This window comes from Natrix helvetica (genome assembly GCF_964273705.1).
Source record: "Natrix helvetica genome assembly, chromosome: 3".
Taxonomy (NCBI): Eukaryota; Metazoa; Chordata; class Lepidosauria; order Squamata; family Natricidae; genus Natrix; species Natrix helvetica.
In genome coordinates, this window is record NC_138549.1 from 174,603,779 (window position 1) to 174,626,994 (window position 23,216).

Here is a 23,216-nt window from a genome sequence, read left to right on the forward strand (position 1 = left end):
CTATATAATCTATCTATCATCTATCTATCTATCTATCTATCTATCTATCTATCTATCTATATCTATATCTATATCTATATCTATATCTATATCTATATCTATATCTATATCTATCTATCTATCTATCTATCTATCTATCTATCTATCTATCTATCTATCTATCTATCTATCTATATATATATATATATATATATATATTATAATATTATATACATCCGTCCAGCCGCGCCTGGGAGCTGCGGAGGCAGAAATGTTGTCGGCGCTCCCGGATGACGAAGCCATGAAAGCGACTGGGGAATGACGAGAACCTTCCTGCCTCTGCTGGATTTCGTGCGCTCCTCACGACTGCAATATGCAGTCGCGAGGAGCGCGCAAAGTCCAGCAGAGGCAGGAAGGTTCTCGTCGTTCCCCAGTCACTTTCGAGGACTGCGGAGCGCGAGCCAGCGAAGCACGCTCAGGAAGGCGGGGAATGGGATCACGTGTGCTGGAGGCTGAGGCAGCCTCACCAGCCTCACCAGCCATAAACCTCACCGCACGTCACTGTATCTATGTCTGTAAAAAATGAACATAAATAACTGTTAGAAGAAATGCCTGTCTGGTTCAGGGACAAGTGGGGAGAAAGACATTGGAAACATGGAGGCTGCTTGGAAAGATGCTTTAATGAAGCAGAATCCCCAGGCACATGGTTCTCTGTTGCAGCTGACCACATGGAGTGGAGACAGAAGGTTATTTATACTTCTCTTGGGCGGTGAACATGAGCTTCCTGATCCTGTGCAAGAAGTGTGGCTGTAGTCAGACTCCCATGAAGTCATGCAGTGGCTCATAGCTGACCCTGTTGGTTTTTCTGAGTCAAGCTTGGTTGAAGCTTGCTGGGTGATGCATGAAGAGGTGTATAGAAGAATAGAACAACAGAGTCGGAAGGGACCTTGGAGGTCTTCTAGTCCAACCCTCTGCTTAGGCAGGAAACCCTACACCACTTCAGACAAATGGCTGTCCAACATCTTCTTTAAAAAGTCCAGTGTTGGAGCATTTACAACTTCTGGTGGCAAGTAGTTCCACTGATTCATTGTTCTAACTGCCAGGAAATTTCTTCCTAGTTCTGGGTTGCTTCTCTCCTTGATTAGTTTCCACCCATTAGTACTTCTTATCCTAACCATTTCTCTGAAGTTGTGTAGGGTTTCCTGCCTAAGCAGGGGGTTGGATTAGATGACCTCCAAGGTCCCTCCCAACTCAGTTATTCTAAATAACCACTGATAAGAGTCTCTTACAAAAAGAGCAGAGAACAAAGCTAAGTCAAATGTCTATGAAGATTCTCAGCCATCCAGAAGCTGAAGAAGCTTCTTGGATGAGAAACAAAATGTCTTCAAAGTCCAATCAGAAAGCCCAGTTGCCTCTTTAAAAAGCACCTTTGGGAAAACCAGAGTCAAAGGCCTCAAAGAAATTTAAATGCTTACATTTCAAAAATCCAAAATTAAGTTGCAGGCTTTCCTTATTCTGGCTCAATTTTATCCTTTTTCCCCATTTACCATTTTAGAATCATTTTCGAAACAACAAAAACAAAACCTTCACGAAACTGGTAGGTGAATCTTTACATTCTATAGATTTTTTCCTGCAACCAATAAACTTTTGGAGAGAGATAGACCAACACCCTGTGGTGGCCCAGTGGTTAGAGTGCGGTACTGCAGGCGTCTTCTGCTGATTGCCGGCTGCCTGCAATTTGGCAGTTCGAATCTCACCAGGCTCAAGGTTGACTCAGCCTTCCATCTTTCCATGGCTGGTAAAATGAGGACCCAGATTATAGGGGGGCAAGAGGCTGACTCTGTAAACCGCTTAGAGAGGGCTGTAAAAGCACCGTGAAGCGGTTTCTAAGTCTAAGTGCTATTGCAATTACTATCAAAGGGCACGGTGGCTCTATGATTAGAACGCAGGCTTCACGATCAGCAAGCCCAAGTTCAAGACCCCGATACTGCATGATGGGGTGAGCTCCCACCTCTCGCGCCTGCTCACCTAGGAGTTCGAAAGCATATCAGAACACAAGTAGATAAATAGATACCACTTCGGTGGGAACCAGAGGTGGTATTCAGCAGGTTCTGGCCAGTTCTGGAGAACCTGTAGCGGATATTTTGAGTAGTTCGGAGAACTGGTAAATACCACCTCTGGCTGGCCACGCCCTCATCTATTCTCTGCCTCCCGAATCCCAGCTGATCGGAATGGGGATTTTGTAGTAACCTTCCCCTGCCAGGCTCACCAAGCCACGCCCACCAAGCCACGCCATGCCACACCCACCAGGCCACACCCACAGAACCGGTAGTAAAAAAAAATTGAATCCCACCAATGGTGGGAACCCATGTGGGGATGAGATGGGAGCCCCCATTGGGTTTTCCTAGGCAATAATTACATCACCAACTTGGGCATACCTTTTTTTTAAAAAAAATATATTTTTTATTCTCTTACATACCATTTTAAGTATGCATTCACATAATTGTGATTCTTTTTTACATTTGTCATTCTTATACATTTATTATTCCATTTAATAGGTTATAATGTACAGTTTGGGTTGCTTTATTTATAATCCCTTCCTCCTGTTGTAACACCACCTTCTTTTCTCTTTCTTTTCTCCCTCCCTCCCTTCTCTACTTTCTTCCTTCCTCCTCTCCTTCCCCTTACTTCCTCCCTTACCTCTCCCCTACTCCTTCTCTTCCTCTTCCCCTTCCTACCCTCTCTCCTTCTCCCTTCCATCTTCCTCTCCTCACCTCTATCTTCCTCCCCTCCTCTTCCTTTCCTCTCCTCTCTTCCTTTCTTTTTCTGTTGTTGTAGGTCTCTCTTTCAAATCCCAGTTTATGTTCCCTTGGGATGGTATTTCCGCAAACCCAAATATAATTTAGTATCATTTCTTATTTCCTTACCTTTGTTAATCTATCCTATGTTTTTCCCCTTTATATCTCACTCCTGAATATATACTTGTATATTTAATATTTTCTTTTCTGTTTTCCCCTTCTTCGTCCCTTTTCCATTTAACAGTGCATCGTCTGGGTACTTTCTTTTCTAGCTTCCTTTCTCTAGCCAATCATAAAACCTTCCGCATGTCTTGAAGTTCTCCGATTCCTCTTTATCCTTTATTTTCATTGTCAACCTATTCATCTCTGCACAATCTAATATCTTTTCTATTATCTCTTCATCTGTTGGTAACTTATTTAATTTCCAATTTGGGGCAAATACAATTCTTGCTGCCTTGATGGCCGCCTCCGAGTCCCATCAGCTGCCAAACATCTACTGTCTCTGACACAGTAGACTCCTGGCTTTCTATAAATTGTCACACACTAAATACTAATTCCAAGCCCAGGTCCAACCGTCATTTAGTTAAACCTTCAAATTACTGGAGTCAACCAATCAACCAACGAGAGAATGGGACTGTCCATGACCTCGTTGACTGAATATTGGTCACTTCCTTAATAACTCAAACTTGGGAAATGGTTCAAATTTACAAGGAAATGAGAGTTCCTCTTTTGCTTCTCCTGTGGGAGGAAAGACATAGTGGGCAAGATGCAAAGTCACTCCAGATGTTTCTCCTGCTGCTATTGGCATGGCTGCCTTGAGCTCCTTCAAGAGACTCTCTAGTCCTTTTCAGCGGTTGTTGCTGCTGCTACTCTTGCTTCTTCCACAGGATCTGGGTGAGTGTTGATATTTGAGATTGGGCAGGTTCCATTTTCAGATTTATAACTGGAGTAGAATCCAGGGCAAGAGGAATGTGAAGGCTGCTTCAAGCCTGTTGTACTCTTCTGAAAAGTGTGATGACCAGATTTTCCTGAAAAAGGCCAGTCTCATATGTTACATTTGAAGGAGGAGAAGATTTATTTCATTGGTTCCACCCCAAGTGGCTATGTGAGGAACAAGTGAGGAAGAACATCAGAGCTCTGGAATCAACTGGGACCACCTGGTTAGATTTGATCCTTGGGGTGGGGACTTCAAGATATTGGGACCACACCTTCAATAACTCGTAGAATCTAGGTTGGAAAGATCATAAAGGTCATCTAGTCCAGTCCTCTGGTCAAGGCATCCTGGAAGAATGGCTGTTTAATCTTTTCTCGAAAACCTCCCATGATGGAGCACCCATAACTCCAGGAAGCAAGCTGTTCCATTGATTAATTGTTCTCATCATCAGGAAATTCCTTCTTCTTCCTTCCAACTTCAGCGATGGCCATGAAGGACATCTGCCTGTCCTTCGTGGCTCAAACTTGCTCGTTTCTGCCATCATCTTCATCTTGTCTCCAGCTCAGGAGTAAGAAAATCTGAAGTGTTACAGAAGAGGAAATATGTGTCTCAGGGTTGAACCGGAGGTTATCCTTGGTGCTCTCCTTGGTGCTTGCTTGTTTTCTTGGAGATGTTTCATTGCCCAACTAGAGAACATCATCACCGCTACAAGGAAGTTGGTCATGCGGAGGGGAAGGGAACTGTGCAGTTCTTGCTGCTCTTTGATATTGGTTGTATCCTTGCAGACATTTCATTACCCAATTAGGGAACATCATCAGTGCTAGAAGTGGTGGGGTGGAGGAGTGGGGGAGGAGGAGGAGGAGGAGGAGGAGGAGGAGGAGGAGGAGGAGGAGGAGGAGGAGGAGGAGGAGGAGGAGGAGAACTGTGAGACCCTTGATGCTATCTGCTTTGTCTGAGGTTTCCTGCAGACATTTCATTACCCAATTAGGGAACATCATCAGTGCTAGAAGTGGTGGGGTGGAGGAGTGGGGGAGGAGGAGGAGGAGGAGGAGGAGGAGGAGGAGGAGGAGGAGGAGGAGGAGGAGAACTGTGAGACCCTTGATGCTATCTGCTTTGTCTGAGGTTTCCTGCAGACATTTCATTACCCAATTAGGGAACATCATCAGTGCTAGACAGGTTTCTTTCTGTTTATGTACACATCCTTATTCTATCAGTGTTGATGGTTCTTTGATTGGACTGTTGTTTCCTGTTAGCTTGTTTGTCTGAAATTGGCATATTGTTCATTGCTTGGTTAAACTATTCTCCAAGGCACCTGAGGGTAGAACAAGAAGCAATGGGTGGAAACTAATCAAGGAGAGAAGCCTGAGGAGAAACTTTCTGACAGTTAGAACAATGAATCAGTGGAACAGAAGTTGCCTCCAGAAGTTGTGAATGCCCCAACACTGGAAGTCTTTAAGAAGATGTTGGATAGCCATTTCTCTGAAACGGTATAGGGTTTCCTGCCTAGGCAGGGGGTGGGAGTAGAAGACCTCCCAGGTCCCTTCCAACTCTGCTATTGTATTGTATTGTACTGCACTGTACTGTACTGTACTGTACTGTGTTGGTTGCTGGCTAGTACCATATTCATCTTGGTGTTTAGTCTCTGCTTATGCTTCCCGGTAGAGTCAAATGAAGGCCAACTGATGTCTGAGCAGAGACCACCAGTTAATGTCACCTTCCACTTGCTGACTGACAAGCTTTTTTTTTTTTACTATTTATTTTATTATTTATTTATGTATTCATTTGTCAACATGTGCAAGGTAACAGGTATTAGTATAGACATGGACATGATCGCATGAGATTGGTACAAATAGATGGATATCGATAAGTACAACATGGCCATGAACACATCAAATGAGTACATATCAATGGGGACAGTAGGACAGGGACGGTAGGCATGCTGGTGCGCTTATGCACGCCCCCTTAGGGACCTCTTCGGAAATGAGTGAGGTCCACGGTGGACAGTTTAAGGTGAAAGGTATGGGGTTTGAGGAACTAACAACAGAATCAGGTAGGGTGTTCCAGGCATTGGCCACTCTGTTGCTGAAGTCGTATTTTCTTCTTAAGTTAAGGGTTAAGTGTTGAAGAGGAAGTAAGAGATGGAGAAAATTCATTGTTTTCCAAGTCATCCTTCAGGCTGAACCACACAACTTTGTCAAAGGAGATGTCAGGGACAAAGGAAAGTCTCCAGCGACAGAGGGGATACACCCTCCCTGGTCCATCTTGGCTTCCGCCTCTCTCTCGGTGGGATAGATGGACCGCAGTGACCCTGGAACTTAAGCCACGTGTGGTCGCAGCCTTCGGTGTCTCGGTTGCATAAGCTCTCTCCCTAGCTGGGCAAACACAGGCAGACAAAGGCGTTGATCTTGTCAATGCAGGTGGTTAGTTTCTTTTCCTCCGCTGACTAATAGGCTTAAATTCAGTGGGTCGCTGAAGGAAGATAACTACAGGCCCGGCAGGAGAATTATGAGCACTGGCCAAGGCAGGGGAGAGCAGGCAGGATCATCAACAGGTGTTGTCCGTCCTCCGTTTGCTAGTAATTTAGGGGCAGTTACTTGCTCAACCTTGAATTGTGCAACGTTTCACTCTTTTCAAAAGTTTAATGAGTGACCCCAATTTCTAGCTTGGTGAGAGGAGAGGAAACGTGCCTAGAACATGCATGAGGTTCTCTAAAGCCAATATGCTTTGTTTAGCCTCTGCCCACGCTGTGATTTTAATGCATGGCAGAAGTACTCTATTCCACCACCCCTCTTTTAAAATTTGGGATTCTGGTTTCGAAAGGGGGCTGTTTTGCACCTTTCCCAACTGCACCTATCAACATCTACATCTATATATCTATACGCTATTAAACCTGTCCTGTTTGTCTGTAGGTAACCATTAACTAGGTGCAACTAGTGCATCATAAGGTAATAGTGTCAGGTTTCCGAAAGATGCGCTAATTGATTCATGAGTCTCTAGCCAAGTTTCAAAAAAAAAAGCCCCAGTCATTTATTAAGAACACCATTTTGGCAATACCGTATTGTACAATACAATACAATACAATACAATACAATACAATACAATACAATAATACAATACAATACAATACAATACAATACAATACAATACAATACAATACAATACAATACAATACAATACAATACAATACAATAGTAGAGTTGGAAGGGACCTTGGAGGTCTTCTAGTCCAGTGGTCGGCAAGCCACGGCTCGCGAGCCACATGTGGCTCTTTACACATTTTAATGCGGCTCATCTGTGTGCCGGGCGCCCGCTCCCCTCCCTCCTCTCGGGCACTTCAAAACAAGCGCCCCTTTCCCTTTTTTCTTTTCGACCCACAATGATTAGGGAGGATCCTGAAGTCGGGCGGGGACGAGAAGCGAGGAGGCAGAAAAAGAAACGGAGGCTAAGGAGCTTCCCCCCCCCCCGCCCCCTCCCAGCAAAAATCTAACTGGGGAGCCGGGCGGGCAGTAGCAAATTAGCCGATCACGCCGCGTGGGCAGTAGCAAATTAACTGATCACGCGGCGTGATCGGCTAATTTGCTACTGCCCGCCCAGCTCCCCGGTTAGATTTTTGCTGGGAGGGGGTGGGGGGGAAGCTCCTTAGAATCCGTTTCTTTTTCTCCCTCCTCGCTTCTTGGGGCTCCACCAATGGGGGAGCAAGGCCCACCCAGCGCCAGGCTTTGGGCTAACACAGAGGTCTGCAAAGTTGGCTGTTTTAAGACTGGTGGACTTCAATTCTCAGAATTCTGGGAGTTGAAGTCCACCAGTCTTAAGAGCCAATTTTGCAGATCCCTGGGCTAATATGATTGATGCCCTTGGTGGACTTCAATTCTCAGAATTCTGGGAGTTGAAGTCCACAAGTCTTCAAGCTGTCAGGTTTGAAGACCCCTTGGGTTTTTTTTCCTAAAGGGTTAGGGATGCAAGGATCTTGTAACTTGACAGCTTTAAGACTTGCGTGCTTCAAATGCCAGAGTTTATTGAAACTAAAAACAGTGTACCATCCTATGTATTTTTGGTTTTAAAAATGTGGCTCTCAAAATAAATTTCAATCGTGGTTTTGGCGAGATTTGGCTCAGTTGAAAAAAAAGGTTGCCCACCACTGTTCTAGTCCAACCCCCTGCCTAGGCAGGAAACCCTACACCCTTTCAGACAAATGGCTATCCAACATCTTCTTAAAGACTTCCAATGTTGGGGCATTCACAACTTCTGGAGGCAACTTCTGTTCCACTGATTAATTCTTCTCACTGTCAGGAAATTTCTCCTCAGTTCTAGGTTGCTTCTCTCCTTGATTAGTTTCCACCCATTACTTCTTGTCCTGCCTTCAGGTGCCTTGGAAAATAGTTTGACTCCCTCTTCTTTGTGGCAACCCCTGAGATATTGGAAGACTGCTATCCTGTCTCCCATAGTCCTTCTTTCTCTTAAGCTAAACATACCCAGTTCCTGCAACCGTTCTTCATATGTTTTAGTCTCCAGTCCCCTAATCCTCTTTCTTGCTCTTCTCTGCACTCTTTCTAGTGTCTCCACATCTTTTTTACATCGTGGCGACCAGAACTGAATGCCGTATTCCAAGTGTGGCCTTCCCAAGGCATTATAAAGTGGTATTAACCCTTCACGTGATCTTGATTCTATCCCTCTGTTGATGCAGCCTAGAACTGTCTTGGCTTTTTTGGCAGCTGCTGCACACGGCTGGCTCATATTTAAATGGTTGTCCACTAGGACTCCAAGATCCCTCTCACAGTTACTCCTATTGAGCAAGGTACCATCTATACTGTACCTGTGCATTCCGTTTTTGTTGCCTAAATGTAGAACCTTACTCTTTTCACCATTGGATTTCATTTTATTAGATAGTGCCCAGTGTTCAAGTTTGTCAAGATCCTTCTGTAAGGATCCTTGTAGTCAGATCTGAGCTTCATTTGAATTATAGCTGAACTTTACCCCTGTTCCTTCCCTCCCCTCAGTCTGTGTCATAAATCACATTCCCCAATAAGGTGTACCCTTCCGAAGCCTGCTGTAGTAATCTGAGATCTGACTAGCCCGAAGTATGCGTGGAATGTGCTTCCGCCCCTTTCCTGACCATGGCAACTTTGTGAGTTGACAAATAGTTTTAATACCAGAGTATCTCAACTATAACAACTTACAGAATGAATCCGACTCATATCTGGCACCAATGCACCTTTGACCATTACTAGACCAGATTTGTGTATAAAGGTAACATGAAATAAACTTCCGGGACTTTTGAATGCTATCCTGATTCTTGATTTCTTGCACCTGACGTGAGCAATCAGAGTGCACGGGCAAATTTCTATTTTTATATTATCTTATCTTTTTAACCTTTTAAAAATGCTGGATTTTGTGCATCACTGTAGTTGACTAACTTCCAAATAAGTAAACTGGGAACTGTTTATACATGAGAAGATTACAGCACGGAAAAGAGGAAGAAATGAGAAAGGGCTAATTTTGGCATACAAATATTGCTCAATTCAATAAGCTTGAGCAATATTAAATAATCAGACATAGATGAGCCACTGGCATTTTTTTTAAAAAAAGGAGGACATGTGAAAATGAAGTTGTATGCAATGAGAAACATTAGTATTATTACTAAAACAATCCTGGGGCACGCTATAAATAGATATGATTCATTATGTTGGAATTTGCAAGATATAGTGTGGCGAAACATCCCACTTAAACATAAGGAATCAAATTCACTAACCATTTTAGATATGTCCGTCTCTTTTCCTGAGGAGGAATAACAGAATAACAGAGTTGGATGGGACCTTGGAGATCCTCTAGTCCAACCCCCTGCTCAGGCAGGAAACCCTACACCATTTCAGACAAATAGCTATCCAACATCTTCTTAAAGACTTCCAGTGTTGGATCATTTACAAGTTCTGGAGGCAAGTAGTTCCACTGGTTAATTGTTTTAACTGTCAGGAAATCCCTCCTCAGTTCCAGGTGGCTTCTGTCCTTCATTAGTTTCCACCCATTGTTTCTTGTTCTGCCCTCAGGTGCTTTGGAGAATAGCTTGACTCCTTCTTCTTTGTGGCAACCCCTCAAATATTGGAAGGATGCTGTCATGTCTCCCCTGGTCCTTCTTTTCAATGGGCTAGACATATCTAGTGAAGAGGAGGATTGGGGTGGCGCCATAATATTTGTCCTCCAGTGCTTGTACATTCCTTGCAAAAGAAGAAGTGGGCTTTGGACAGAGGAAGGCTACTAATGACCACAGTTTTCTTTTTAGCTGTCCAATTACCAAATACCTCAATACGGGGAAATCACGGTTTCCTGCCTTTGTAGACATTACGGCAGAATTTAACACAGTACACAGAGAATTGTTGGGGTGCAAATTGATTGCACCTAAAAGGGAACCCAAAATGGATCAAAACCCTTGTCACAATCGCTTGTTTGAGAGTGAGGTTTGGGTCCTTGCAGCCATGACAGATAGGATCCCCAGTTACCTGTCTGTACAGGTAGCTCTCCACTTACGGCGGCACTGAAAGGAGTGACTTATGACCGTTTTTTTCCAGCCCTCTTTTTTTCTTTTTCCCCTTTTCCTTACAAAGGTGCTTTTTCAAGAGGCAACTGGTCTGTCTTCTTACTCTTTGAAGTCCAGCTGCCTTTTGAAAAAAGCACCTTTGGGACAACCATGTACTGGATGACGGAGAATCCCCATAGACTTTTTGCCTACACTTTTCCCTTCCCTTTTCCCTCCCCTAGGTTAAAGGTAAAGGTTCCCCTGGCACATCTGTGCTAGTCGTTTCCAACTCTAGGGGGCAGTGCTCATCTCCATTTCAAAGCCGAACAGCCAGAGCTGTCCAAAGACGTCTCCGTGGTCATGTGGCCGGCATGACTCAATGCCGAAGGTGTATGGAACGCTGTTACTTTCCCACCAAAGGTGGTCCTTATTTTTCTACTTGCATTTTTCACGTGCTTTTGAACTGCTAGGTTGGCAGAAGCTGGGACAAGCAACTGGAGCTCACTCCGTTATGCTGCGCTAGGGATTCGAACCGCCGAAGTGCTGACCTTTCTGATCGACAAGCTCATTATCTTAGCCACTGAGCCACCTATTTCCTCCCTTATTTTTGTATTTTATATTATCGACTAACAAATCAATCAATAAATGTATGTTGAAATCTGACTACAGAGTTTTCAGAAGCAGAATCCAAATTTAAATTCATAACTATGAAGAATTGTAAAGAACAAGGTTGGAAGGCTCATTTATAAGTAAAAGGTTGTTGTTGGTGTTGTTATTATTCTTATCATATTGGTGGGCGTGGATACTGCAAAATCCCCATTCCCTCTCCACTCCAGGGGGAAGGATACTGCAAAATCCCCATTCCCTCTCCACTCCAAGGGGAAGGATACTGCAAAATCCCCATTCCCTCTCCACTCCAAGGGGAAGGATACTGCAAAATCCCCATTCCCTCTCCACTCCAGGGGGAAGGATACTGCAAAATCCCCATTCCCTCCCCACTCCAGGGGGAAGGATACTGCAAAATCCCCATTCCCTCTCCACTCCAAGGGGAAGGATACTGCAAAATCCCCATTCCCTCCCCACTCCAGGGGGAAGGATACTGCAAAATCCCCATAAAACCCCCACTCCAGGGGGAAGGACACTGCAAAATCCCCATTCCCACCCCACTCCAGGGGAGGATATTGCAAAATCCCCATTCCCTCTCCACTCCAAGGGGAAGGATACTGCAAAATCCCCATTCCCTCCTCACTCCTGGGGGAAGGATACTGCAAAATCTCCATTCCCTCTCCAATCCAAGGGGAAGGATACTGCAAAATCCCCATTCCCTCTCCACTCCAGGGGGAAGGATACTGCAAAATCCCCATTCCCTCCCCACTCCAGGGGGAAGGATACTGCAAAATCCCCATTCCCTCTCCACTCCAAGGGGAAGGATACTGCAAAATCCCCATTCCCTCTCCACTCCAGGGGGAAGGATACTGCAAAATCCCCATTCCCTCCCCACTCCAGGGGGAAGGATACTGCAAAATCCCCATTCCCTCTCCACTCCAAGGGGAAGGATACTGCAAAATCCCCATTCCCTCCCCACTCCAGGGGGAAGGATACTGCAAAATCCCCATAAAACCCCCACTCCAGGGGGAAGGACACTGCAAAATCCCCATTCCCACCCCACTCCAGGGGAGGATATTGCAAAATCCCCATTCCCTCTCCACTCCAAGGGGAAGGATACTGCAAAATCCCCATTCCCTCCTCACTCCTGGGGGAAGGATACTGCAAAATCTCCATTCCCTCTCCAATCCAAGGGAAAGGATACTGCAAAATCTCCATTCCCCCCTCACTCCTGGGGGAAGGATACTGCAAAATCTCCATTCCCACCTCACTCCTGGGGGAAGGATACTGCAAAATCCCCATTCCCTCCCAGACTCCTGGGGGAAGGATACTGCAAAATCTCCATTCCCTCCAAACCCCACCAACCTGCTTTCCAGCTCTGTTCTCCTGTGCAGGGCAACAAAAGAAGACCCAGCCAATCATCTGGGACTCAGGAGGCAGTGAATAAATAGGGGGCTGGGCCAGCCAGAATTGGGATTTGCTGATTCTCCGAACTACTCAAAATTTCACGAGAACCAGTCCGAACCGGTTGAGTACTACCTCTGGACATGGTACCAAGTGCCCCCGATGACAATGAGTATCACAGTCACATGTTTCATCCATACCTGCGTAGTTTCAATGGCCAGGTAGTGATATTTCATGATTTTTTCCAGTTCTTTTTTAAAATTTTTGCTTTGCCCTGCATTGGAAACTGGCAGCTCTCCAAATGAGATAAGGTTCGTGTTGATAAATATTCCTCTGAAAGACTGTTTGCTAAGCCTTGCTGACAGTGAATGAAAGGAATTCACAATCGTGTAAATAAAAGAGCTTTTGCTGGGACCATGCTTTTTACGGAAGCCTGGGTCAGAACAGAAATATACAATTTGAATGAAAGCGAATAAAATGGAAAACTTGCCCACAGTATGAATGAGCCCTCTGCACAGCGGTCATTAAAAAAAGGTTAGCTCAATTCACCTTACCATCAACTCCCAAAAACAATTATTGGCTCTTTTGCTCTCCATACACCATATTTGTACCTTATCCATCACTTTCTTCTCCCTCTCTCCTCCCACTCCCTTCCTCCTTTCTTCCTTCTGTCACCCTTCTCTACTCTACCTCCCCTTCCTGTCTCCTTCTCCTCTCTCCCCTTTCCACTCCTCCTTTCTCTCCTCCTCTTCCCCCTCTTCCCTCTCTCCTATCCCTCTCTTCTTCCCTTCCCTCTCTCCTCTACTTCACACTCTTCATCTCATTTACTTGATGTAGTTCAGCTTCTGAGCGAGCTCCATTTTATGTTGATGGTATTTATAATTCCTTTTCAGTATACATATTTAATTTTAACATATATCTTTAATAATACCATATGATCTTAGCTATATAAAAGTATACAGGTGGTTATATGTTATGAAAATGAAAAAAACTATATATATATATATATATATATATATATATATATATATATATATATATATATATATATATATATACACACACATACATACATACATACATACATACATACATACATACATATATATATATATATATATATATATATATATATATATATATATATACATAATAATAATAATAATAATAATAATAATAATAATAATAATAATAATAATAATAATAATAATAATAATAATAATAATAATAATAATAATAATAATAATAATAATAATAATAATAATAATAAATTTGAATTTATTAGCCGCTCCCTCTCCAGACAGGACTCGGGGCGGCGTACAATAAAACATATAAAACATAAAACATGTGTGCAAACACATAAACAACCAAATACACACATATACAAGGACATACATGCACGGAGGAGGTAACAAATAACATCACATTTAGACAATTAAAAGTCACCATTAAAATACCCCATTAGTAATACCACAATTTAAAATTTAAAAGGACTGTCAGGAGGAATAAGAAAAGATTTACGGTTGAGCCAGGCCAGATAGTTGAAAGAGGTGGGTCTTCAGCTGTACACGGAAGGAGCGGAGATCGGAAGTAATCCTGATGTCACGGGGGAGGTCATTCCACAGGGCTGGGCCCATCACAGAGAAGGCTCTGCTCCTGGGTGTCGCCCCCCGACACTGTTTAGCGGACGGCACCCAAAGAAGTCCCTCTCTGTGTGAGCGGATTGGTCGTAGGGATGTATGGGGCAGGATGCGATCCTGCATGTAACTAGGTCCTGTGCCATGAAGTGCTTTAAAGATCATAATCAAAACCTTGAAACGCACTCGGTAGACTACAGGAAGCCAGTGCAGCTCACGCAGGAGAGGTGTTACAGGGGAGTATCTTGTCCTCCCCATAATCACCCGCGCTGCCGCGTTCTGGACCAACTGCAGTCTCCGAGTGCATCTCAAGGGAAGCCCCATGTAGAGAGCATTGCAGTAGTCCAGGCGAGACGTCACCAGCGCATGGGTGACTGTGCGTAGGGCATCCCGGTCCAATAAGGGGCGCAATTGGCGCATCAGGCGAACCTGATGGAACGCCCCCCTTGCCACGGCTGTTACATGGTCCTCCATGGACAGCCGGGCATCCAGGAGGACGCCCAAATTGCGCACCCGTTCCATGGGGGCCAGTTGCTCGCCCCCAATGGCCAGAGATGGAAGCAACTGGTTGAACCGGGAGGCCGGAAGCCACAGCCACTCCGTCTTGGAAGGGTTGAGTTTTAGTCGGTTGCCATCCATCCAGACCCGTACGGCCTCCAAACACCGGGACATCATTTCAACGGCCTCGTTGGGGTGGTTCGGGGTGGAAATGTATAGCTGAGTATCATCAGCATACAGATGGTATCCCACCCCAAAACCACGGATGATCTCGCCCAGCGGTTTCATGTATGGGTTGAACAGGAGAGGCGAGAGCACCGACCCCTGTGGCACCCCACATGTGAGGGGGCTCCGGGTCGATCTCTGCTCCCCTGCCAACACACGTTGCGTCCGGCCAGAGAGGTAGGAGCCAAACCACCGTAAAACGGTGCCCCTGACTCCCAGCCCCTCTAGCCGGTGCAACAGGATACCATGGTCGATGGTATCGAACGCCGCTGAGAGATCTAATAGGACCAGGATAGAGGAACAACCCCTATCTCTGGCCCTCCAGAGATCATCAACCAACGCGACCAAGGCCGTCTCCGTGCTGTGCCCGGGTCGGAAGCCGGACTGGCGCGGGTCTAGATAATCATTCTCCTCCAGGTGACGTGGAAACTGTTGTGCCACCACACTCTCTACAACCTTCGCTAAAAAGGGAAGGTTGGAGACTGGACAATAATTGACTAGATCCGTTGGGTCCAGGGAAGGCTTCTTGAGCAGGGGCCTCACAACCGCCTCTTTCAAGGCGGCCGGTAGAAACCCCTCACCCAACGAAGCATTCACTAGGCCCAGGAGCCAGTCACGCGTAACCTCCCAGGATGCCAGTACAAGCCAGGAGGGACACGGGTCCAATAAACATGTGGTAGGACGTAGACGTCCACGCAACCTGTCCAAATCCTCGATGGCAACCGAGTCAAACTCCTCCCAGAACGGTCCCTCAAGACTCGCCTCGGGCGTCTCCACTGGACCACTGAAAGGGGCCCATCCCATCCGGATTTGAGCGACTTTGTCCTGTAGATATTTCCCAAACTCCTCTGCTCTGCTCTGCCCTGTAAAGGGGCTTCCCGCGGTCTCTCAAACAAGAGGGAGCGAGTCACCCGAAACAGGGCGGCAGGTCGGTTATCTGCGGACGCAATAAGAGCGGCACAATGTTGACGTTTGGCCGCTCTTAATGCCACAAGGTACGTCCTCAAATAGGCTCGTGCCTGTGCTCGGTCAAATTCGGAACGGGAGGATCTCCAATGACTCTCTAGGCGTCTCTTGTGGCGTTTCATCACCCTTAGCTCCTCGGTAAACCAAGGAGCCAGGGTGGTTCGTCGCCGCAGGAGAGGCCGCAAAGGCGCCACCTGGTCTAGGGCCCCGGTAGTCGCACTATTCCAGGCGTCTACCAGGTCCTCCACTCGGGGGCGGGTCAGGTCCACAGGAGGTGGCCCAAGCTCCGTCTGGAACCTATCTGGTTCCATCAGGCGCCTGGGGCGGAACCATCTAATACCTTCCGGTTCCACCTCCCCGCAGCGGGGGGTAGCACCAGGGAAGTCAAGCCGGAGAAGTGAGTGATCTGACCATGACAGGGGAATAATAGTTGAGTCCCCTATTCCCAGATCACTCGTCCACTGGCCAGAGACAAAGACAAGGTCCAGCGTGTGGCCTCCCTCGTGAGTAGGGCCCTGAATTAATTGGGTCAGGTCCATGGCTGTCATGGAAGCCATGAACTCCCGAACCCCCTCAGACGCTTCTCCCATCGATGGCAGGTTAAAATCCCCCATCACTAAAAGTTTGGGGGTCTCAACCGCTACCGATGAGATCAGCTCGAGGAGTTCAGGCAAGGCCGCTGATGTATAGCGAGGAGCCAGGTATACTATCAGCAGGCCCAACTGCCTCCCTGGGCCCCATCTCACGACAAGGGACTCACACCCGGATGTCTGCGGCACAGTGAACTCTCTCGGCTACAAGTCTTCCCGGATAATCACTGCTACCCCACCGCCCCTTCCTTGGGCCCGAGGCTGGTGAAATGCTCGATAACCTGGCGGGCACATTTCCACGAGGGGTAGGCCTCCCTCGTGGCCCAACCAGGTCTCAGTTATTCCTGCGAGGTCCGGCTCCCCCTCCAAAATTAGATCGTGGATGAAGGGGGCCTTATTGACAACGGACCTCGCATTGCATAACAGCAGTCTCAGGCCTTGGGTCTGTAGATCCTGACCACCTAGTCTGCAGGGGTTGGTACAAACGACCGGGTATGACCAAAAACCCTGGTCTCCCAACCGACTACGCGCTCTTGATCTGTCCTCGCACATACATACATACATACATACATACATACATACATACATACATACAGGTGGTTATATGTTATGAAAATGAAAAAAACTATATATATATATATATATATGTTTTCGTAGATTTTCACGGGTGTAGGTATGCTGGTTTTGTTGTATTCGGGTCTTTTCCTGTGTAAGGTTGAGATTGTCTTTGCAACGTTTCGGCAGGATCACACCTGCCATCTTCAAGCTGTGGGCTTAAAATGGGAACGGAGCTGCCGTCTTTCTGTAAGTCTTGGTGGGAGGGGATGGGGTGGTGGCTTTGTTTCAGTAAGTGGAATGATTGGTTGTGTGGTTGTATCATGATTGGTAGATTGGTGCTGATTGGTGCAGGTTGTGTGTGCATTGTTGTTTTGTATTTTAACGGCTTGGGTGGTGGGTGGTGTTCGTTTGTTGGCTAGGGCTGGTTTCCAGATGTTTGGTAGGCGGGAGGTATCATCACATTTGTTCATGCTGTGGGGGTGTTTCTCTATTTCGATGGCTTCCATGATTATTCTCTTGTGGAGGTGTTCTGTTTTGGAGATTAACCTGGCTCCTTCAAAGTTGATTTCGTGTCCTGTAGCTTTAAGGTGCTGGAAAAGGGAAGAAGTTTTTTCTTTTTTTCTTACTGCATTTTTGTGTTCTGTGATGCGTGCATTTATTCTCCTGTTTGTTTGCCCTATGTATATTGCTGGGCAGATTTTGCATGGTATTTCGTAGACTCCTTGGTTTTCTAGCTGGATTTTGTCTTTGGGGTTTCTTAAGATGTTGGCTATTTTTTGGTCAGTGGTGAAGGCTGTCCTGATATTGTGCTTGTGGAGAATTTTGCTGATTTTATCTGTGGTGCCTTTGATGTAAGGGAGGAGGGCAATGCCATTTTCCTGTTCTGTATCTTGGTTTTTTGGGGGAGTCTCCTTTTGGATTAGGTTGGTGATTGTTTTTCTTTGGAATCCATTGGAGATTAATACATTTGTGAGTTTGTGTAATTCAGTTTTCAGGTGGTCTTTGTCGGCTAGGTGTTTGGTTCTGGAGATGAGGGTCTTGGCTACAGAGTTGATCTGTGCAGGGTGGTGATGGGATTGTGCATTTAAGTAGCGGTTGGTGTGTGTTTTTTTCTGGTAGATGGTGTGTCCTAGGGAGCCATTGGGTTTTTTGTAGATTAGGACATCCAGAAAGGGAAGTTGGTTGTTTGCTTCTATTTCCATGGTGAATTGTATTTTGGGGTGTAGGTTGTTGAGATGTGTGAGGAAGTTGTCCAGTTTTTCTTTTCCATGTGGCCAAATCACGAAAGTGTCATCAACATATCTAAGCCAGTTTGGGTTTGTGTTCAGATTTGTCTAAGGCATTGGTTTCAAAATGTTCCATGTATAAGTTTGCAATGACAGGAGAGAGGGGTGATCCCATGGGTGCTCCTTCTATCTGTTTGTATCTTTGTCTATTATGGATGAAATATGTGTTGGTTAGGCAGTGGTTGGTCAGGTCTAGGATGTGTTTAGGGGGGTTGTGTTTCTTCTGGATGGCTGTCAAGGCTTCTTTTATGGGCACCTGGGTGAAGAGGGATATGACGTCGAAACTCACAAGTAGGTCACTGGGTTGTAAGTTTTGTTTCTTTATTGTTTCTATGAAGTGGAGTGAGTTTTGTACGTTTGAGGTGATGGATTCTGTGTAGGGTTGGAGTTGTTTGGCGAGGAATTTGGCAAGGTTCTGTAGAGGTGAGCCTATGGAGCTGACTATGGGTCTGAGTGGTGTTCCTTCTTTGTGTATCTTGGGGAGTCCATAGAGTTTGGGGCATCTGGAAGATTTCTCTCTGGGGATGATTCTTTGATCAAACGAAACATTGCAAAGACAATCTCAACCTTACAGGGGAAAAGACCCGAATACAATAAAACCAGCATATATATATATATATATATATATATGGCTAATACATCTGCCTAATATGTAATACAGCCCAGGTTCAAATCCCAGTAAGTGTATGGCTAGCTGATGAGAGCTAAATAGCTTGAGATAGATCTATACTAGTCTCCCTTTATTTATTTATCAGCACAAATGCAACACAAATGTAAAAAGGCAACATTAAAAATATGGTTTGCTGCCTGGATGGTCTCCTGGAGTGAGCCGAAGGACAGAAAAGGGAAGCAGTGTGTTCCCTCCCATATTTGGGCATACCAGGGGTTGTGACACAAAACACACACACACACACACACACACACACAAATAAATAAATAAATAAATAAATAAATAAATAAATAAATAAATAAATAAATAAATAAATAAATAAATAAATAAATAAATAAATAAATAAATAAATAAATAAATAAATAAATAAATAAATAAATAAATAAATAAATAAATAAATAAATAAATAAATAAATAAATAAATAAATAAATAAATAATGGTCAGTTCATAAGCCAGTGAGTTTGCATTTAGGAAATGCAAATAATTTTGATGTCCAAAGGACCCCCCCCCCAGTGGTCCTTTGTCCCCAGAAGAGTGGTGACCAACTTTCTAGAGAAAACCCAGTTACCAAAGTTTCTGTTTTTTGTTTCAGTTGTTACAGGGCACAACGTAAAGGTAACCCAACTTCCGGAAACCATATCGGTGAAAGCAGGAGAGACCATCACTCTAAAGTGTACAGTGACTGGGGTGAATGTACCCGGAGACGTGCGGTGGTACAAAGGGATGGACAGAAACCGGGCCCTCATTTTCAGCGATTATCAAGGAGCTGCCAATCGGGGGGTCAGGGTCTTCCCAGGATTCAACACAGACTTCAGCATCAACATCCAAAAGGCCCATCCTGCAGATGCCGGGATCTACTATTGTGTGAAGTTCAGGGCAGGCTTCCAAGAGAGAGAGCTGGCTTCAGGGAAAGGCACTCTGGTCTCAGTAATTGGTAGGTACCCCCCCCATTCGATTTCTGGGGATGGAGGGAGATGTTTCCAGTCAACGGGGAGACATCTGGGAAGCTGAGTCTCTCTGTCCAAGATAAATCTTGGAGACACCTGTATTGTCTCTGAGGAACTTCAACTGGTGTCTCTCTCCACTTTCCCCCTCAGTCAAGCCATCCCATCCTGTGATTCGTGGCCCCATGGGAAGAATCACAGCAGGATCCCGGGCCTTCTTTAACTGCTACTCAGGTGGATACTTCCCCCGAGAGATCACAGTCATCTGGTTGAAGGATGGGAAAGAGAAACTGGTTGACCAGATCAGCAACCTGGACTCTGATGGAACAGACAGCACGTCATACAAAATGGAGAGCACATTGATAATCCCATTGGAGCAAGAAGATGTGACGTCTCAGCTGACCTGCCAGATCCATCACAGCTCCTTGGAGGGTCCTCTCCAGCAGACCTTCTTACTTGGGGATATAATAAGAGGTAGGTGAGCCGTGGGTTGCCGAGAAGGATGAGGCCATGCGGTCCAGACCCGCTAGAGAGTCCTTCATGTAGAAGGAATTGGACCAGGAAGAATCAGGTTCTCCACTCACGTAGCCCATTAAGACGAGTCATGCTTTCTAAACCTAAACTCCGTCACCGGGCTGTGGTAGTGGGGAAACGGTTTTTAGAATAAACTTCTACTGTGTTTCCTCAAAAATACGCCCTACCCTGAAAACAAGCCTTAGTCTAAGGTGGGGTGAGGCACATGCATAAAAATCAAGCTACGGTGGGGGGTGGGGTGTAGATGCCCCATGTGCCCTGCACCCACTTACCTTAGGACCACCACAGCCGGGACTCCCACATCCCGACCCCTGTCAGAGCTGCTATCTGACTTCTTCTGCGCCCCCTTGTAGGCACAACACAGCATGCAGCCTCCTGCCATGAGAAGTTGCACCGGTGCAATGAGCCTCCCATAAGGGTGGCACCAGTGTGACGGGCCATGCAGTGCCCTGCCGTAAGCGGCGGCCCCAGCGCAATAAGCCATGTGGCCTCCTGCCATCAGCAGCTGGGAGCAGCTGCAGAAGAAATCTGGCAGTAGCGCGACTGATGTTGGGGTGTAGAAGGCCTGGCTACAGCAGTCGTAAGGTAAGCGGGTGGAGACCTCCCCCGAAAATAGGACCTGGTGCTTATTTTGGTTCCCGAAAGAGAAATAAGATGGGTCTCATTTTCGTAAAAACGCAATACCTCTGGCTCTTTCCCCAGGGACTTGGGTCAAGTTGAGTAGAGTTCCCAATTGGGGAGATATATTTTAATCCGAATTGTCCAGGAATTATTTCCCCAATGCCACAATGGGTGAGCAGAATCACTTTGGACTTCCATCCTATTTTGCGTGCAGGAACCAAGAGTCCGAAGCTCTTTTGACCGACCTCTTTGGCTTTCTTTGCTCAGTTCCTCCCAAGGTGTGTCTTGAGACCAACCCACATTCTCCCGTCCAGCTGAACTCCTCAGTGACGGTCACTTGCAACGCAGAAAGCTTTTACCCAGATGGTGCAACACTGGAGCTGTTTGCCCAGGATGCCCCAAGCAGAAAAGGAACGGTTGGCCCGATGATCTCGAATCCAGACGGGACTTTTTCCCTCAAAAGCAGCCTAGAGATGATGGCCAGAGAAGAGAGGAACTCCTCCGTGTTCCTCTGCCAGGTCCAGCACGACTCCCAGCCGCTGGTCAACACAACCATCACTCTCTTCATTACGCAAGAACATGAAGGAAGTAAATGTCTTTTGTTTTCTTCTGAGAATTTGCTGATTTACACTTTGCAGCTTTTCCCTTTGTTTTTCGGGTCGGTTTTTCTTTTTTAAAGATTAGATTGTATTACTCCTTACATATCATGATTTAAATTGTCTTTCTCTAATATACTTAAGATTTTAAGATAGCGGAACTTCAGAAGGAAGGGCTTGTCCAGGGGTAGTATTCACTTACTTTCCCTACTGATTCACAAATGTGAGCATGCGTACATCCCCATCCATGCAGCCTGTGTGCCTATGGATGGTTTGCATGCATGAGTGCAGCTTGAAAATGTGCCTAAATAGGACGGCATTGTGCCAGGGCAGGTGAGGGCCGATGGGGTGGGTAAGGGCAGGTGGGGGTGAGTGGGTGGGAGTGGGGGCAGCCCCCCCTGCAGATCACTACTACCAGTTCAGATGAAGCGGTCTGAAGTGGCTGAATATCACCTCTGGTCTTGTCATCTATGGAGCCCCTTCCCAGGAATATCTATCTTTTCTGTTGCATTTTCTCTTCATAACAAAGTCCTGTCAATGTGCTGGACTGCAATCCCATCAAAAGCTCAAGATGTTGGAGAAAGTTCTTCTCTGGAGACCTTGTCCACCGAACCATTTTGTAATACATTTTATTTTTTAAACGTACAAAAATCCCAGTTTCAATTGAACAGTGTGTTGTCTGGGTCCACATCAATATATATATATATATTGCCAAGACAATCTCAATCTTACACGGGAAAAAACCTGAATACAACAAGACCAGCATATATATACATACGAACACCACCCAGGCCGTTACAACACAAAACAACAATGGACCCACAGCCAGCACCAATCAGCACCAATCTACCAATCATGATACAACCACATAACCAATCACTCCACTTACTGAAACAAACTTCACAGCCAGCACTCCATACCCCCCACACACACACACACCAAGATTTATAGAAAGAAGGCAGATATATATATAAATGGCTGTCTGTGTGTGTGTCAGAGGTGGGTTCCTCCCGGTACGTACGGTACACCAGGAGAGGTAGTGAAAATCTGGAAAATGGTGGCCTGGCCACACCCCCGTACCGGTGAAAGAAAGAATATCAAAGCAATCCATTGCTTTTTTCTCCACAGGCTCATCACCGCAACTATCCCTCTCTGTTCTCTACAGCGCGCTTTTCCTGAGCAAAATAGTCGGCGTATTTTTCATCTCTTTCTTTTTCCTAATAAAGAAGATCTGACACCACAGTCAGAACGGAATAAGCTTCTTGGACCAGAGATGATATTCAGCAGGTTCTGACCAGTTCTGGAGAACCGGTAGCAGAAATTTTGAGTAGTTCGGAGAACCAGTAAATACCACCTCTGACTGGCCCCACCCTCATCTATTCTCTGACTCCCGAGTCCCAGCTGATCGAGAAGAAAAGGGGTTTTACAATAACCTTCCCCCAGAGTGGGGAGGGAATGGGGATTTTGCAGTATCTTTCCCCTGCCATGCCCACCAAGCCACGCCATGCCCACAGAACTGGTAGTAAAAAAATTTGAATCCCACCACCAAGCGAAACATCTTCAAGGAAAAACAAATCCAGTTGCCTATTTTAAAAAAGCACCTTTGAGACAACCATAACCTGGATGGCTGAGAATCTACATAGACGTTGGATACAACAATGAAAAATATTGTTCCAGAAAACACGAGAACAACAATCTGGAAGTTCAAGTTAGAATTCCTGTTCCCGACAGATTTTCAGGATTAGAAACAATATGGTTAATGAATTGATAATAATGTTAATAAAATGCTTCACTCTCTCAAACATATAACATTATTTTACATACATACATACATACATACATACATACATACATACATA

At 45.6% G+C, this 23,216-nt stretch overlaps 1 protein-coding gene and 1 long non-coding RNA gene across 4 annotated transcripts in view; one reads left to right on the forward strand and one right to left on the reverse strand.

The window, feature by feature from the left end:
* Nucleotides 1-23,216, reverse strand: part of LOC309390475 — a 134,482-nt gene that overhangs the window by 869 nt on the left and 110,397 nt on the right. The gene's annotated exons all lie outside the window — the stretch shown is intronic.
* The window catches only part of LOC309390423 (signal-regulatory protein beta-1-like), a 102,969-nt gene continuing 82,887 nt past the window's right edge, over nt 3,135-23,216 (forward strand). For 2 of the 3 annotated variants that reach the window (XM_081949760.1, XM_081949763.1), the window contains exon 1: nt 3,135-3,671. In XM_081949760.1, coding sequence (XP_081805886.1) covers nt 3,584-3,671 — 88 coding nt within the window. In that variant the 5' untranslated portion in view covers nt 3,135-3,583. Of the gene's footprint in view, nt 3,672-19,254; nt 19,597-19,759; nt 20,081-23,216 lie in introns of all 3 variants that reach the window. The other variant, XM_081949761.1, reaches the window with a different exon arrangement.